The 20100-nt window shown below is 41.9% G+C and overlaps 1 protein-coding gene across 1 annotated transcript in view; it reads right to left on the bottom strand.

Annotated features, from left to right (window-relative positions):
* The window catches only part of LOC139755466 (phospholipid-transporting ATPase ABCA3-like), a 151899-nt gene that overhangs the window by 59507 nt on the left and 72292 nt on the right, over positions 1-20100 (bottom strand). Inside the window, 5 exon segments of the mRNA XM_071673799.1 lie at positions 9384-9539; positions 10228-10382; positions 11898-12034; positions 19050-19186; positions 19877-20058. Coding sequence (XP_071529900.1) covers positions 9384-9539; positions 10228-10382; positions 11898-12034; positions 19050-19186; positions 19877-20058 — 767 coding nt within the window.

Raw genomic sequence — 20100 nt, 5'->3', positions numbered from 1 at the left:
GAGGTAAATAAAGTGCGTAAGACAAGGGAACAAATGGGAACTTCAGTGAAGGGCGCTAATGGGGAGGTGATAACAAGTAGTGGTGATGTGAGAAGGAGATGGAGTGAGTATTTTGAAGGTTTGTTGAATGTGTTTGATGAAAGAGTGGCAGATAAAGGGTGTTTTGGTCGAGGTAGTGTACAAAGTAAGAGGGTTAGGGAAAATGATTTGGTAAACAGAGAAGAGGTAGTAAAAGCTTTGCGGGAGATGAAAGCCGGCAAGGCAGCGGGTTTGGATGGTATTTATTAAAAAAGGGGTGACTGTATGGTTGACTGGTTGGTAAGGCTATTTAATATATGTATGATTCATGGTGAGGTGCCTGAGGATTGGCGAAATGCTTGCATAGTACCATTGTATAAAGGCAAAGGTGACAAAGGTGAGTGCTCAAATTACAAAGGTAAAAATTTGTTGAGTATTCCTGGTAAATTATATGCGAGGGTTTTGATTGAGAGGGTGAAGGCATGTACAGAGCATCAGATTGGGGAAGAGCAGTGTGGTTTCAGAAGTGGTAGAGGATGTGTGGATCAGGTGTTTGCTTTGAAGAATGTATGTGAGAAGTACTTAGAAAAACAAATGGATTTGTATGTAGCATTTATGGATCTGGAGAAGGCATATGATAGAGTTGATAGAGATGCTCTGCGAAAGGTATTAAGAATATATGGTGTGGAAGGAAAGTTGTTAGAAGCAGTGAAAAGTTTTTATCGAGGATGTAAGGCATGTGTACGTGTAGGAAGAGAGGAAAATGATTGGTTCTCAGTGAATGTAGGTTTGCGGCAGGGGTGTGTGATGTCTCCATGGTTGTTTAATTTGTATATGGATGTGGTTTTTAGGGAGATGAATGCAAGAGTTTTGGAAAGAGGGGCAAGTATGCAGTCTGTTGTGGATAAGAAGGCTTGGGAAGTGAGTCAGTTGTTGTTCGCTAATGATACAGCGCTGGCGGCTGATTCATGTGAGAAACTGCAGAAGCTGGTGACTGAGTTTGTTAAAGTGTGTGAAAGAAGAAGGTTGAGAGTAAATGTGAATAAGAGCAAGGTTATTAGGTACAGTAGGGTTGGGGGTCAAGTCATTTAGGAGGTAAGTTTGAATGGAGAAAAACTGGAGGAAAAAAAGTGTTTTAGATATCTGGGAGTGGATCTGGCAGCGGATGGAACCATGGAAGCGGAAGTGAATCATAGGGTGGGGGAGGGGGCGAAAATTTTGGGAGCGTTGAAGAATGTGTAGAAGTCGAGAACATTATCTCGGAAAGCAAAAATGGGTATGTTTGAAGGAATAGTGGTTCCAACAATGTTGTATGGTTGCGAGGCGTGGGCTATGTAGAGAGTTGTGCGCAGGAGGGTGGATGTGCTGGAAATGAGATGTTTGAGGACAATATGTGGTGTGAGGTGGTTTGATCGAGTAACTAAAGTAAGGGTAAGAGAGATGTGTGGTAATAAAAAGAGCGTGGTTGAGAGAGCAGAAGAGGGTGTTTTGAAATGGTTTGGTCACATGAAGAGAATGAGTGAGGAAAGATTGACAAAGAAGATATATGTGTCAGAGGTGAAGGGAACGAGGAGAAGTGGGAGACCAAATTGGAGGTGGAAAGATGGAGTGAAAAAGATTTTGAGTTATCGGTGCCTGAACATGCAGGAGGGTGAAAGGCGTGCAAGGAATAGAGTGAATTGGAACGATGTGGTATACCGGGGTCGACGTGCTGTCAATGGATTGAACCAGGGCATGTGAAGCGTCTGGGGTAAACCATGGAAAGCTGTGTGGGGCCTGGATGTGGAAAGGGAGCTGTCGTTTCGGTGCATTATTACATGACAGCTAGAGACTGAGTGTGAACGAATGAGGCCTTTGTTGTCCTTTCCTAGCGCTACCTCGCACACATAAGGGGGAGGGGGTTATTTCATGTGTGGCGAGGTGGCGATGGGAATGAATAGAGGTAGACAGTATGAATTATGTACATGTGTATATATGTATATGTCTGTGTGTGTATATATATGTATACGTTGAGACGTATAGGTATGTATATTTGCGTGTGTGGACGTGTATGTATATACATGTGTATGTGAGTGGGTTGGGCCATTCCTTCGTCTGTTCCTTGCGCTACCTCGCTAACGCGGGAGACAGCGACAAAGCAAAATAATAAAGATAATAATAATATTTTATTCATATCTATTTCATCATACTTTGTCGCTGTCTCCCGCGTTTGCGAGGTAGCGCAAAGAAACAGACGAAAGAATGGCCCAACCTACCCACATACACATGTATATACATAAACGCCCACACACGCACATATACATACCTATACATTTCAACGTATACATACATATACATACACAGACATATACATATGTATACATGTACATATTCATACTTGCTGCCTTCATCCATTTCCGTCGCCACCCCGCCGCACATGAAATGGCACCCCCCCCTCCCCCGCATATGAGCGAGGTAGCGCCAGGAAAAGGCAACAAATACCACATTCGTTCACACTCACTCTCTAGCTGTCATGTGTAATGCACCGAAACCACAGTTCTCTTTCCACAACCAGGATCGACCAAAGTTTCCATGGTTTACCCCAGACGCTTCACATGTCCTGCTTCAATCCATTAACAGCACGTCGACCTCATTATACCACATCGTTCCAATTCACTCTATTCCTTGCACGCCTTTAACCCTTCTGTATGTTCAGGCCCCGATCGCTCGAAATCTTTTTCACTCCATCCTTCCACTTCCAATTTGGTCTCCCACTTCTCGTTCCCTTCACCTCTGACACCAGTATCCTCTTGGCCAATCTATCCTCACTCATTCCTCCATGTCGCCAAACCATTTCAATATACCCTCTTCTGCTCTCCCAACCACACTCTTTTTATTACCACACATCTCTCTTACCCTTTCATTACTTACTCGATCAAACCACCTCACATCACATAGTGCCCTCAAACGTCTCATTTCCAACACATCCACCCTCCTCCGCACAACCCTATCTATAGCCCACGCTTCGCAAAGTTCTCGCCTTCCACACATTATTCAATGATCCCAGAATTTTCGCCCCCTCCCCCACCCTATGACTCACTTCCACTTCCATGGTTCCATCCGCTGCCAAATCCACTTCCGAGATATCTAAAACACTTCACTTCCTCCAGTTTTTTTTCGTTCAAACTTACCTCCCAATTGACTTGTCCCGCAACCCTACTGAACCTAATAACCTTGCTCTTATTCACATTTACTCTCAGCTTTCTTATTTCACACACTTTACCAAACTCAGTCAAAAGCTTCTACAGTTTCCCATCCGAGTCAGCCACCAGCGCTGTATCATCAGCTAACATCAACTGACTCGCCTCCCAAGCTCTCTCATCCACAACAGACTGCATACTTGCCTCTCTCTTCAAAACTCTTGCATTCACCTCCCTAACAACCCATCCACAAACAAATAAACAACCATGGAGGCATCACACACCCCTGTGGCAAACCGACTTTCACTGGGAACCAATCACTTTCCTCTCTTCCTACTCGTACACATGCCTTACATCATCGATAAAAACTTTTCGCTGCTTCTGACAACTTACCTCTCACACCATATACTCTTAATACCTTTCACAGAGCATCTCTATCAACTCTATCATATGCCTTCTCCAGATCCATAAATGCCACATACAAATCCATTTGTTTTTCTAAGTACTTCTAACATACATTCTTCAAAGTAAACACCTGATCCACACATCCTCTAACACTGAAACTACACTGCTCTTCCCCAATATGATGCTCTGTACATGCCTTCACCCTCTCAATCAATATCCTCCTATATATTTTCCTAGGAATACTCAACAAATTTTTACCTCTGTAATTTGAGCACTCACCTTTATCCCCTCTGCATTTGTACGATAGCACTATGCATGCATTCCGCCAATCCTCAGGCACTTCACCATGAACCATACATACACTGAATATCCTCACCAAATAGTCAACAACACAGTCACCTCCTTTTTTAACAAATTCACAGCAATACCATCCAAACCCTCCGCCTTGCCGGCTTTCGTCTTCCGCAAAGCTTTCACTACTTCTCTGTTTACCAAATCATTCTCCCTGACCTTCTCACTTCTCACACCACCTCCACCAAAACACCCTATATCTGCCATTCTATCATCAAACGCATTCGACAATCCTTCAAAATACTTACTCCATCTCCTTCTCACTTCACCACTACCTGTTATTACTTCCCCATTAGCCCCCTTCACCGATGTTCCCATTTGTTCTCTTGTCTTACGCCCTTTATTCACCTCCTTCCAAAACATCTAATTCTCTCTAAAATTTAACGATACTCTCTCACCCTAACTCTCATTTGCCCTCTTTTTGACCTCCTGCACCTACCTTTCTCTTAACCTCCCGCCTCTTTCTTTTATACATCTAGTCATTTACACTATTTTCATGCAAAAATCGTCCAAATGCACTCTCTCTTCTCTTTCACTAATAATCTTACTTCATCCCACCACTCACTAGCCTTTCTAATCTGTCCACCTCCCACGCTTCTCATACCACAAGCATCTTTTGCGCAAGCCATCAATGCTTCCCTGAATACACCCCATTCCTCCCCTACTTCCCTTACGTCCTTTGCTTTCATCTTTTTCCATTCTGCACTCAATCTCTCCTGGTACTTCCTCACACAAGTCTCCTTCCCAAGCTCACTTACTCTCACCACTCTCTACACCCAAACATTCTCTCTTCTTTTCTGAAAACCTCTACCAATCTTCACCTTCGCCTCCACAAGATAAGGATTAGACCCCTCCAATTGCACCTCTCAGCACATTAACATCCAAAAGTCTCTCTTTCACGCGCCTATCAATTGACGCGTAATCCAATAACGCTCTCTGGCCATCTCACCAACTTACATACGTAAACTTATGTATATCTCTCTTTTTAAACCAGGTATTCCCAATCACCAGTCCTTTTTCAGCACAGAAATCTACAAGCTCTTCACCATTTCCATTTACAACACTGAACACCCGATGTACACTAATTATTCCCTCAACTGCCACATTACTCACCTTTGCATTCAAATCACCCATCACTATAACCCGGTCTCGTGCGTCAAAACTGCTAACACTCACTCAGCTGCTCCCAAAACACTTGCCTCTCATGATCTTTCTTCTCATGCCCAGGTGCATATGTACAAATGATCACCCATCTCTCTCCAACCACTTCCAATTTTACCCAAATAAATCTAGTTTACTTTCTTACACTCTATCACATACTCTCACCACTCCTGTTTCAGTAGTGCTACTCCTTCCCCTGCTCTTCTCCTCTCACCAACCCCTGACTTTACTCCAAAGACAATCCCAAACCACTCTTCCCCTTTACCCTTAAGCTTCGTTTCACTCAGAGCCAAAACATCCAGGTTCCTTTCCTCAAACATACTACCTATCTCTCCTTTTTTCTCATCTTGGTTACATCCACACACACTTAGACACCCCAATCTGAGCCTTCGAGGAGGATGAGCACTCCCCTTGTGACTCCTTCTTCTGTTTCCCTTTTTAAAAAGTTAAAATACAAGGAGGGGAGGATTTCTAGCCCCTCGCTCCCGTCCCCTTTAGTCGCCTTCTACGACACGCGGGGAATACGTGAGAAGTATTCTTTCTCCCCTGTCCCCAGGGATAATATATATATATATATATATATATATATATATATATATATATATATATATATATATATATATATATATATATATATATATATATATATGTATATATATATATATATATATATATATATATATATATATATATATATATATATATATATATATATATATATATATATATATACATATATATATATATATATATATATATATATATATATATATATATATATATATATATATATATATATATATATATCCTCTCTTCCTACACGTACACATGCCTTACATCCTCGATAAAAACTTTTCTCTGCTTCTAACAACTTGCCTCCCACACCATATATTCTTAATACCTTCCACAGAGCATCTCTATCAACTCTATCATATGCCTTCTCCAGATCCATAAATGCTACATACAAATCCATTTGCTTTTCTAAGTATTTCTCACATACATTCTTCAAAGCAAACACCTGATCCACACATCCTCTACTACTTCTGAAACCACACTGTTCTTCCCCAGTCTGATGCTCTGTACATGCCTTCACCCTCTCAATCAATACCCTCCCATATAAATAACCAGGAATACTCAACAAACTTATACCTCTGTAATTTGAGCACTCACTCTTATCCCCTTTGCCTTTGTACAATGGCACTATGAACGCATTCCGCCAATCCTCAGGCACCTCACCATGAGTCATACATACATTAAATAACCTTACCAACCAGTCAATAATACAGTCACCCCCTTTTTTAATAAATTCCACTGCAATACCATCCAAACCTGCTGCCTTGCCGGCTTTCATCTTCCGCAAAGCTTTTACTACCTCTTCTCTGTTTACCAAATCATTTTCCCTAACCCTCTCACTTTGCACACCACCTCGACCAAAACACCCTAAATCTGCCACTCTATCATCAAACACATTCAACAAACCTTCAAAATACTCACTCCCTCTCCTTCTCACATCACCACTACTTGTTATCACCTCCCCATTTGCGCCCTTCACTGAAGTTCCCATTTGCTCCCTTGTCTTACGCACTTTATTTACCTCCTTCCAGAACATCTTTTTATTCTCCCTAAAATTTAATGATACTCTCTCACCCCAACTCTCATTTGCCCTCTTTTTCACCTCTTGCACCTTTCTCTTGATTGGTTCTCAGTGAATGTAGGTTTGCGGCAGGGGTGTGTGATGTCTCCATGGTTGTTTAATTTGTTTATGGATGGGGTTGTTAGGGAGGTGAATGCAAGAGTTTTGGAAAGAGGGGCAAGTATGAAGTCTGTTGGGGATGAGAGAGCTTGGGAAGTGAGTCAGTTGTTGTTCGCTGATGATACAGCGCTGGTGGCTGATTCATGTGAGTAACTGCAGAAGCTGGTGACTGAGTTTGGTAAAGTGTGTGAAAGAAGAAAGTTAAGAGTAAATGTGAATAAGAGCAAGGTTATTAGGTACAGTAGGGTTGAGGGTCAAGTCAATTGGGAGGTAAGTTTGAATGGAGAAACACTGGAGGAAGAAAAGTGTTTTAGATATCTGGGAGTGGATCTGGCAGCGGATGGAACCATGGAAGCGGAAGTGAATCATAGGGTGGGGGAGGGGGCGAAAATCCTGGGAGCCTTGAAGAATGTGTGGAAGTCGAGAACATTATCTCGGAAAGCAAAAATGGGTATGTTTGAAGGAATAGTGGTTCAAACAATGTTGTATGGTTGCGAGGCGTGGGCTATGGATAGAGTTGTGCGCAGGAGGGTGGATGTGCTGGAAATGAGATGCTTGAGGACAATGTGTGGTGTGAGGTGGTTTGATCGAGTAAGTAATGTAAGGGTAAGAGAGATGTGTGGAAATAAAAAGAGCGTGGTTGAGAGAGCAGAAGAGGGTGTTTTGAAATGCTTTGGGCACATGGAGAGAATGAGTGAGGAAAGATTGACCAAGAAGATATATGTGTCGGAGGTGGAGGGAACGAGGAGAAGTGGGAGACCAAATTGGAGGTGGAAAGATGGAGTGAAAAAGATTTTGAGTGATCGGGGCCTGAACATGCAGGAGGGTGAAAGGCGGGCAAGGAATAGAGTGAATTGGATCGATGTGGTATACCGGGGTTGACGTGCTGTCAGTGGATTGAATCAGGGCATGTGAAGCGTCTGGGGTAAACCATGGAAAGTTGTGTGGGGCCTGGATGTGGAAAGGGAGCTGTGGTTTCGGGCATTATTGCGTGACAGCTGGAGACTGAGTGTGAACGAATGTGGCCTTTGTTGTCTTTTCCTAGTGCTACCTCGCACACATGAGGGGGGAGGGGGATGGTATTCCATGTGTGGCGAGGTGGCGATGGGAATGAATAGGGGCAGGCAGTGTGAATTGTGTGCATGGGTATATATGTATGTGTCTGTGTGTGTATATATATGTGTACATTGAAATGTATAGGTATATATATTTGCGTGTGTGGGCGTGTGTGTGTGTACATTGTGCATGGGGGTGGGTTGTGCCATTTCTTTCGTCTGTTTCCTTGCGCTACCTCGCAAACGCGGGAGACAGCGACAAAGCAAAATAGATAAATAAATAAATAATATATATATATATATATATATATATATATATATATATATATATATATATCTTTTTTTCTTTCTTTTAAACTATTCGCCATTTCCCGCGTTAGCGAGGTAGCGTTAAGAACAGAGGACTGGGCCTTTTTTGGAATATCCTCACCTGGCCCCCTCTGTTCCTTCTTTTGGAAAAAAAAAAAAACACACTTAGACACCCCAATCTGAGCCTTCGAGGAGGATGAGCACTCCCCTTGTGACTCCTTCTTCTGTTTCCCTTTTTAAAAAGTTAAAATACAAGGAGGGGAGGATTTCCAGCCCCCCGCTCCCTTCCCTTTTAGTCGCCTTCTACGACACGCAGGGAATACCTGGGAAGTATTCTTAATCCCCTATCCCCAGGGACAATATATATATATATATATATATATATATATATATATATATATATATATATATATATATATATATACATATATATATATATATATATATATATATATATATATATATATATATATATATATATATATATATATATATATATATATATATATATATATATATACATATATGTTGGGATCCTTATATACATAGTTATATGTAATACGCAAATGAGAGAACTAAAGATGATATAAATAAGCTACACTCGATTGGATAATGTAATTGCCCAGAAATGGATTCAGACGTAAGCAGGGGAAATACACCCGTAGTTTGTGTACGAGAGTAACCGAGGACTTGTGAGTTTAGACAATAATGTTATTGGAGAGTAAATCAGTGAAGGCAATGGAGCAATAGGCGGAGGGTTTAGAGCGGTTTCCTTTCTTCATAGGCTGCCACAAGGCAGGCTTCCAAGCGGAGGGAAAACACACACACACACACACACACACACACACACACACACACACACTCATACTTGTGTGTGTTTGTGGGGTGAACACAAGACATATTAAGGAGTCAGTGGACAGTGTCTTTGGTGTGGACGTTGTATCTTGGGCGTGAGTGGTCGGGTGACATACTGAGTCGATGTTTTTTAATGCTGGCGAAACGGTTGGCGTCCAGAATGTATGAGAGAAAGGGTATATATACCAACCCTGATACAGGCTTAGATAACAGTAACAGAACCTTGATGTAAAAGAAAATGAGAATAAGATTCATGTACACGTTTCTCATTTTATTTTCCAATAGATCTATACATACCTTGGACCCTCCTATAAGCGATATAGCGAGACAGAGCTTCCTCTTCATGCCGCCAGAGAGCTGATTACCAAACAAGTTCCTCTTGTCCAACAGATCCAGACGTCCCAAGACTTCAAGGGCTTCCTCCTTCGCCTCAGCTTCCGTCATCCCTTTCAGCTGTGGTAGTACATTAGGGGTGACAATAGATGATTAGCACACTCCCTAGCAAAGTTGAGGTATGATTATCCTTAAGAAATATTAATCCATATTTCAAAACAGCAGCTCTGCGTATAATGTTGTATCTATACTGTTAGAACTAATACCATATAGATTATGTGTTAGTCATAAGAATAAACTCTGAGCTAGAAAATGCTAATCATGTACATGATCGAAAGAATAACCTTCGTCTTTGCAATGTGATACGTAATTTGAACATAGTGAGTTAGAACAGGAAATAGATTTGTTTTTATCATGAATAATAGTAAGCCATTGGTACGTGGCAGAGACAGAAGACCTTATGGTCTATGACAAGGTCATCTGTTGGAAAACAGTAAGAGTATCATACATTCATGAATATCAGTCTGTACCACGACCAGATAGTAGGCTTGGCAAGAGTGTACTGTCTGAGCTGATGCCGCGGATGAAGAGTCACCTTCAGTGAGGTTGTATCAAGGGAATACAATCTCGCCGAAGAACTTCTCACTCCAAAAGACTCCATATTTTCCCTGCTACTGATTGCAGCATACCCTTGAAGCTGCTGGATCCCCCAGAAAAGTGCTTCTGGAATCATATGATACCAGCCATCAGATAGTTAGCCGAAGGTTCTTGGTATACTAGGGTAACTGTGTGTGTGGCGGGCACTCACCCTTCCGAAGAAGAGGAGATGCTGCAGGACTGTGAGGTCGATGAAGAGCATGTTGTGCTGGGGACAGAGACCCAACTCTTCCCGCGCCTCCTTCAGGTTCGTCATGATGTTCCAGTCCCCTACCTTGGCATACCCTCCACTGGGCGCATACACTCCTGCAAGTATACTATGCTCCTTATTATATCACTACAATGATATGACTTACTGTGTCTCATGTTTACCGCCTGTGTGTGACTTTCTAATTTGATATTACGATATATGGTAAATGATAAATCCGAGTTTTTCACAAAGCCTAGTTCTAGTATGATACTTAAGACAAAATAACCTATTTAAAATGCTAATAAAAGAAATGATAGATTTATTACTCTTCATCAAATCAAGAGATTCAGAAACTCTTTAGCTAATGCTAATGTGGATACTTTACTCCAGTTTCGGTGTGCAACGGACCTGCTCGACTTGGAAACCAGTCAGTTCACAGTCAATCTCCGTCTTGCTTCTTTTCAAACTGATATGTTCTAAAGGGTGATCTTCTGTTAAGAAATAAAGGTCTTTTTATAACTTGAAGCCGTGTGTCCATAACGCGTTTATGTTTGTCCAAATGACTGGTTGGCTTCATGCAAGAGATTATAATGATACGATCACAGCATTGCCGGTGTACTTTCTATTCTCCAACACACATCTTAAAATGGCTCTTACAAAGCAGTTCACTCTGGACTCTTACTCATGATCTCGTCAGCTTGAAGTACTGGACAGACGAGTGCATCTGGAAGTGACTCTGTACTAAATTTTGGAATCAAAATCGCTTGCTGGAAATACCCACAGCTTCTGTTAAGACAAATGAACAAGAATTTAAGATTGAATGAATCAAAACACGACATCCTGACCAGTGAGGGCCGAAGTGTTATACTGACCAGTGAAGACCGACGTGTTATACTGACCAGTGTGGACCGACGTGTTATACTGACCAGTGTGGACCGATGTGTTATACTGACCAGTGTGGACTGACGTGTTATACTGACAAGTGAGGACAGGCATGATATACTGACCAGTGAGGACAGAAGACAAGACATTCAGACCGGTGAGGAGAGTCACGACTTACAGCCCAATAAGGCCAGGAGTAACATAGTGATCAGTGACTACAGACATGACATACTGACCAGTGAGGACAGACACATTTTACTGATCAGTATGCACAGACGTAACATACTGACCAGTGACGACAAACATGACATACTGACCAGTGACGACAGACATGACATACTGACCTGTGAGGACAAACATGACGTACTGACCAGTGAGGACAGACATGACGTACTGACCAGTGAGGACAGACATGAACTACTGACCAGTGAGGACAGACATGACATACTGACCAATGAGGACAGACACGATATACTGACTAGTGAGGACAGACATGACATAATGACCAATGAGGACAGACTTGAAATACTGACCAGTGAGGACAAACATGACATACTGACCAGTGAGGACAGACATAATCTACTGACCAGTGAGGACAGACATGACATACTGACCAGTGAGGACAGACATGACATACTGACCAGTGAGGACAGACATGACATACTGACCAATGAGGACAGACATGACATACTGACAAGTGAGGACAGACATGACCTACTGACCAGTGAGGACAGACATGACCTACTGACCAGTGAGGACAGACATGGTGGTGGTCTTGCCAGCGCCGTTGTGACCCAGAAGGACGGTACACTGACCCTCGTAACACGTCATGTTCACGTTCTCCACCGCCACCTTGACCTGGCCTCCCAGGGACTTGAACTCCTTCCTGGTCAACAGACAAAGGAAAAGTGTAAGTTATTATGTTGGTTGATTTTTTGGGCTTTAGGCCTATCAAGTGCCAGGGTCATTAAGGTATATATATATAACGCGGGAGACAACGACAAAGTAAAATAAAAGAAAAATAAATGAATATATATATATCTATATATATATATATATATATATATATATATATATATATATATATATATATATATATATATATATATATATATATATCACATATATATCCCTGGGCATAGGGGTGAAAGAATACTTCCCACGTGTTTCCTGCGAGTTGTAGAAGGCGACTAAAAGGGGAGGGAGCGGGGGGCTGGAAATCCTCCCCTCTCATCATTTTTTTTTTTTTCTAATTTTCCAAAAGAAGGAACAGAGAAGGGGGCCAGGTGAGGATATTCCCTCAGAGGCACAGTCCTCTGTTCTTGATGCTACCTCGCTAACGCGGGAAATGGCGAATAGTTTGAGAGAAAATATCACATAACACCCTATACCAGCAAGGATTTGAATGAAGGACCATTTGCGTGGTATTCGGGAGCGTTAACAACTAGGGAAATAGGGAAATGACTATCGACGATTACAGATGTAGGGTGTTTTCGTCGAGGTGGTGTGTGAAGTGAAAGGGTCAGGAAGAATGGTTTGGTAAACTGAGAAGACGTAGTGGAAGGTTTGCAGATGATGAAAGCCAGCGACGAGGCGGGTTTGGATGGTATTGCAGTAAAATCTATTAAGAAAGGGGATGACTGTGCTGTTGATTGGTTGGTAAGGATATTCAGTGTATGTATGGTTCATGGTGAAGTGCCTGAGGATTGGCGGAATGCATGCTTAGTCCCATTGTACAAAGGCAAAGGGGATAAAGGTGAGTGTTCAAATTACAGAGGCATAAGTTTGTTGAGTATTCCTGGTAAATTGTATGGGAGGGTATTGATTGAAGGGGTGTAAGTATGTACAGAGTGTCAGATTAGGGTAGATCAGTGCGGTTTCAAAAGCGGTAGAAGATATGTTGATCATGTGCTTGCTTTGAAGAACGTGTGTGAAAAATACTTAGAAAAACAAATGGATTTGTATGTAGCATTTATGGATCTGAAGATGGTATATGATAGATGTGATAGAGATGCTTTGTAAAAGGTCTTAGGAGTATATGGTGTGGGAGATAAGCTGCTAGAAGCAGTGAAAAGATTTTACCAAGGATGTAAGGCATGTGTATGAGTAGGAAGAGAGGAAAGTGATTGGTTCCTAGTGAAGGTCGGTCTGCGGCAGAGGTGTTTGATGTCCCCACGGTTGTTTAAATTGTTTATGAATAGGATGGTTAGGAAGGTAAATGAAAAAGATTTAGAGAGAGGCGCGAGTACGCAGTGTTTTGGGGATGAGGGGGGCCTGAGATGATGCAGCTCTGGTGGCTGATTCGAGTGAGAAACTGCAGAGTTTGGTGACTGAGTCTGAAAAGTGTGTGAAAGGAGAAAGTTGAGAGTATATGTGAATAAAAACAATGTCATTAGGGTTGAAGGTCAAGTTAACTGGAATATGAGTTTAAACGAAGAAAAATTGGAGGAAATGAAGTGTTTTATATCTCCGTGGAAGCAGAAGTAAGTCACAGGGTGGGGAAGGGGGCGAAGGTTCTTGGGGCTATAAAGAATGTGTGGAAGGAATGAACGCTATCTCGGAGAGCAAAAATGGGTTAGTTTGAGGAAATAGTAGTTCCAATAATATTATATGATTGCGAAGCACAAGCTGTAGATATGGTTGTACGGAGGAGGGTGGATGCGTTGGAAATTAAATATTTGAGAACAATATGCGGTGTGAGGTGGTTTGATCGAGAAGTAATGAAAGGGTTAGAGAGATTCATGGTAATAAAAAGAGTACGGTTAAGAGAGCAAGTCGAGGATGTGTTGAAATGGTTTGGACATATGGAGAGAATGAGTGAGGAAAGATTGACAAAGAGGATATTTGTGTCAGAGGTGGAGGGAAAGGAGGAGAAGCGGGAGACCAAATTGGGGGTGGAAGGATGAAGTGAAAAAGATTTTGAGTGATCGTGGGCTGAACATATAGATGGGTGAGAGGAGTGCAAGGAATAGAGGGAATTGGAACGATGTGGTATACAGGGGTCGACGAGCTGGCAATGGACTGAACCAGAGAGTGTGAAACGTCTGGGGTAAACCATGGAAAAGTCTGTGGTACCTGGATGTGGAATGGGAACTGTGGTTTCGGTGCATTACACATGACAGCTAGAGACTAAGAGTGAACGAATGAGGCCTTTTTTGTCTGTTTTCCTGGCGCTACCTTGCTGAGCAGGGGCAGCGATGCTGTTTCCTGTGGGTCGGGTGGCGCCGGAAATGGATTGAAGGCAAGCAAGTATGAATATGTAAATGTGTATATATGTATATGTTTATGTAAGTGTATGTATATGTATGTATATGTGCATATGTTGATATGTATTTGTATTATGTATGCATATGTCCGTGTATAGGCATTTTTGTATATATGTCTATATATGAGTGGATTGGTCATTCTTCGTATGTTTCCTGGTGCTAGCTCCTTGATGCGAGAAACGACGATCAGTATGATATATATATATATATATATATATATATATATATATATATATATATATATATATATATATATATATATATATATATATATATATATATATATATATATATATGTATATGTATGTATGTATGTATGTATGTATGTATATACATGTGTATGGGGGTGGGTTGGGCCATTTCTTTCGTCTGTTTCCTTGTGCTACCTCGCAAACGCGGGATACAGCGACAAAGCAAAAAAAAAAAAAAAAATATATATATATATATATATGTATATATGTATATACATATATATATATATATATATATTTTTTTTGCTTCTATATATATATATATATTTATATATATATATATATATATATATATATATATATATATATATATATATATATATATATATATATATATATATATTTTTTTTTTTTTTTTTTGCTTTGTCGCTGTCTCCCGCGTTTGCGAGGTAGCGCAAGGAAACAAACGAAAGAAATGGCCCAACCCACCCCCATACACATGTATATACATACGTCCACACACGCAAATATACATACCGACACAGCTTTCCATGGTTTACCCCAGACGCTTCACATGCCTGATTCAATCCACTGACAGCACGTCAACCCCGGTATACCACATCGATCCAATTCACTCTATTCCTTGCCCTCCTTTCACCCTCCTGCATGTTCAGGCTCCGATCAAACAAAATCTTTTTCACTCCAACTTTCCACCTCCAATTTGGTCTCCCACTTCTCCTCGTTCCCTCCACCTCCGACACCTATATCCTCTTGGTCAATCTTTCCTCACTCATTCTCTCCATGTGCCCAAACCATTTCAAAACACCCTCTTCTGCTCTTTCAACCACGCTCTTTTTATTTCCACACATCTCTTTTACCCTTACGTTACTTACTCGATCAAACCACCTCACACCACATATTGTCCTCAAACATCTCATTTCCAGCACATCCATCCTCCTGCGCACAACTCTATCCATAGCTCACGCCTCGCAACCATACAACATTGTTGAAACCACTATTCCTTCAAACATACCCATTTTTGCTTTCCGAGATAATGTTCTCGACTTCTACACATTCTTCAAGGCTCCCAGGATTTTCGCCCCCTCCCCCACCCTATGATCCACTCCGCTTCCATGGTTCCATCCGCTGCCAGATCCACTCCCAGATATCTAAAACACTTCACTTCCTCCAGTTTTTCTCCATTCAAACTCACCTCCCAATTGACTTGACCCTCAACCCTACTGTACCTAATTACCTTGCTCTTATTCACATTTACTCTTAACTTTCTTCTTTCACACACTTTACCAAACTCAGTCACCAGCTTCTGCAGTTTCTCACATGAATCAGCCACCAGCGCTGTATCATCAGCGAACAACAACTGACTCACTTCCCAAGCTCTCTCATCCCCAACAGACTTCATACTTGCCCCTCTTTCCAAAACTCTTGCATTCACCTCCCTAACAACCCCATCCATAAACAAATTAAACTACCATGGAGACATCACACACCCCTGCCGCAAACCTACATTCACTGAGAACCAATCACTTTCCTCTCTTCCTACACGTACACATGCCTTACATCCTCGATAAAAACTTTTCACTGCTTCTAATAACTTTCCTCCCACACCATATATTCTTAATACCTTCCACAGAGCATCTCTAACAACTCTATCATATGCCTTCTCCAGATCCATAAATGGTACATACAAGTCCCTTTGCAATATATATATATATATATATATATATATATATATATATATATATATATATATATATATATATATTTTTGCTTTGTCGCTGTCTCCCGCGTTTGCGAGGTAGCGCAAGGAAACAGACGAAAGAAATGGCCCAACCCACCCCCATACACATGTATTTACATACGTCCACACACGCAAATACACATACCTACACAGCTTTCCATGGTTTACCCCAGACGCTTCACATGCCCTGATTCAATCCACTGACAGTATACCACATCGCTCCAATTCACTCTATTCCTTGCCCTCCTTTCACCCTCCTGCATATTCAGGCCCCGATCACACAAAATCTTTTTCACTCCATCTTTCCACCTCCAATTTGGTCTCCCTCTTCTCCTCGTTCCCTCCACCTCCGACACATATATTCTCTTGGTCAATCTTTCCTCACTCATTCTCTCCATGTGCCCGAACCATTTCAAAACACCCTCTTCTGCTCTCTCAACCACGCTCTTTTTATTTCCACACATCTCTCTTACCCTTACGTTACTTACTCGATCAAACCACCTCACACCACACATTGTCTTCAAACATCTCATTTCCAGCACATCTATCCTCCTGCGCACAACTCTATCCATAGCCCACGCCTCGCAACCATACAACATTGTTGGAACCACTATTCCTTCAAACATACCCATTTTTGCTTTCCGAGATAATGTTCTCGACTTCCACACATTCTTCAAGGCTCCCAGAATTTTCGCCCCCTCCCCCACCCTATGATCCACTTCCGCTTCCATGGTTCCATCCGCTGCCAGATCCACCCCCAGATATCTATAACACTTCACTTCCTCCAGTTTTTCTCCATTCAAACTCACCTCCCAATTGACTTGACCCTCTACCCTACTGTACCTAATAACCTTGCTCTTATTCACATTTACTCTTAACTTTCTTCTTTCACACACTTTACCAAACTCAGTCACCAGCTTCTGCAGTTTCTCACATGAATCAGCCACCAGCGCTGTATCATCAGCGAACAACAACTGACTCACTTCCCAAGCTCTCTCATCCCCAACAGACTTCATACTTGCCCCTCTTTCCAAAACTCTTGCATTCACCTCCCTAACCACCCCATCCATAAACAAATTAAACAACCATGGAGACATCACACACCCCTGCCGCAAACCTACATTGACTGAGAACCAATCACTTTCCTCTCTTCCTACACGTACACATGCCTTACATCCTCGATAAAAACTTTTCACTGCTTCTAACAACTTGCCTCCCACACCATATATTCTTAATACCTTCCACAGAGCATCTCTATCAACTCTATCATATGCCTTCTCCAGATCCATAAATGCTACATACAAATCCATTTGCGAAATGGCCCAACCCACCCCCATACACATGTATATACATACGTCCACACACGCAAATACTACATACCTACACAGCTTTCCATGGTTTACCCCAGACGCTTCACATGCCCTGATTCAATCCACTGACAGCACGTCAACCCCGGTATACCACATCGCTCCAATTCACTCTATTCCTTGCCCTCCTTTCACCCTCCTGCATGTTCAGGCCCCGATCACACAAAATCTTTTCACTCCATCTTTCCACCTCCAATTTGGTCTCCCTCTTCTCCTCGTTCCCTCCACCTCCGACACATATATCCTCTTGGTCAATCTTTCCTCACTCATTCTCTCCATGTGCCCAAACCATTTCAAAACACCCTCTTCTGCTCTCTCAACCACGCTCTTTTTATTTCCACACATCTCTCTTACCCTTACGTTACTTACTCGATCAAACCACCTCACACCACACATTGTCCTCAAACATCTCATTTCCAGCACATCCATCCTCCTGCGCACAACTCTATCCATAGCCCACGCCTCGCAACCATACAACATTGTTGGAACCACTATTCCTTCAAACATACCCATTTTTGCTTTCCGAGATAATGTTCTCGACTTCCACACATTCTTCAAGGCTCCCAGATTTTCGCCCCTTCCCCCACCCTATGATTCACTTCCGCTTCCATGGTTCCATCCGCTGCCAGATCCACTCCCAGATATCTAAACACTTTACTTTCTCCAGTTTTTCTCCATTCAAACTCACCTCCCAATTGACTTGACCCTCAACCCTACTGTACCTAATTACCTTGCTCTTATTCACATTTACTCTTAACTTTCATCTTTCACACACTTTACCAAACTCAGTCACCAGCTTCTGCAGTTTCTCACATGAATCAGCCACCAGCGCTGTATCATCAGCGAACAACAACTGACTCACTTCCCAAGCTCTCTCATCCCCAACAGACTTCATACTTGCCCCTCTTTCCAGAACTCTTGCATTCACCTCCCTAACAACCCCATCCATAAACAAATTAAACAACCATGTTCTAAGTATTTCTCACATACATTCTTCAAAGCAAACACCTGATCCACACATCCTCTACCACTTCTGAAACCACACTGCTCTTCCCCAATCTGATGCTCTGTACATGCCTTCACCCTCTCAATCAATATATATATATATATATATATATATATATATATATATATATATATATATATATATATATATATATATATATATATATATATATATATATATATATATATATATATATATATATATATATATATATATATTGCAGTCCCTTGCACGCTTACATATTACATACATTACAGTCTCACATATACGTTTGGAAATAATGTGGTTTACAATATTTGCAGTGAAGTTTACCTGAGATTTCTGATGATGATACCAGGCTTGAGCCCAGCTGGCTCCTCCTCGAAGTACTGCTGACTGTCGCTGTCGAGGTCCTTATTCAGGTCGTTTTCGTCCCCGTCCACAAGACCAAACCCGCACCAGTAACTTCTCTATGGTCAGGCAATGGTTGTTCAGTGCAGGTTAGCCATATATAAATCTTTGTATTTCAGGTTATCTATATACCTTCCTTTATGTGTATAGGTTAGCTATGTACCTTCCTTTATATGTGCAAGTTAGCTATATACCTTCCTTTATAGTGCAGGTGTTTGGGGAACCTAGACGGTCTTCCTATCAGTTGACTTTCTAAAGACACCTGAAGCCTGGGTAATACATGACTAGACTGGGTGACTTTAGTGGAAGGTAAGGGAGAGTGTGGCAGGATTCAGGATGAAAAAGGAGATGTTAGCCACAGCATCAATGAGATTTAGAGACAGTTGATATTTAACAAGTACAATAGCCGAGTGGAATACTGTCCTCTACGTAGGTATGGTCAAGTAGCAGGTGAAACAAAAACAAGATGGAAGGATTCACCGAGTGTTGTTAAGAAGATATCACAATCGCCTCAGATGACAGTCCCACAGTGTGGTACTAGTAATCATACGACCTCAAAAGGAAACGGTGGGGTTACTTCCTTCAATGACAGGGAGGGAGATAGACTCTGCTTCCAGACAAGGAGTGGACAGATCCTAAGGGGTTATGTGGTGTTTCCTAGATGAGAGATAGAGACGGTACTGTGGTCGTGGTGTTTCCTAGATGAGAGATAGAGACGGTACTGTGGTCGAGGCACAACAAATACTAACCTGGAAGGGGAAGTACCAGGGCTGAGGGACGCCGTAGGACCCTGGGCTGACCTGGTCGACGTACCAGATCAAGAGGATGTACAACATGATGTCAAGGATGAGCATGAGGAGGATCATGGCCGGGGTCAGCTCGTCCCTGGGGTTGCCTGTGTCCCACATATTGTTCCACTGCACACCCACCGCTGGACAAGGGAAAATGTACTTGATTTTCAGGTCTTTTATAT

Source organism: Panulirus ornatus, chromosome 19 (genome assembly GCF_036320965.1).
Source record: "Panulirus ornatus isolate Po-2019 chromosome 19, ASM3632096v1, whole genome shotgun sequence".
Classification (NCBI taxonomy): domain Eukaryota; kingdom Metazoa; phylum Arthropoda; class Malacostraca; order Decapoda; family Palinuridae; genus Panulirus; species Panulirus ornatus.
Note: the sequence above shows the minus strand (reverse complement) of the source record. Positions and strands in the feature narration are given on the sequence as shown.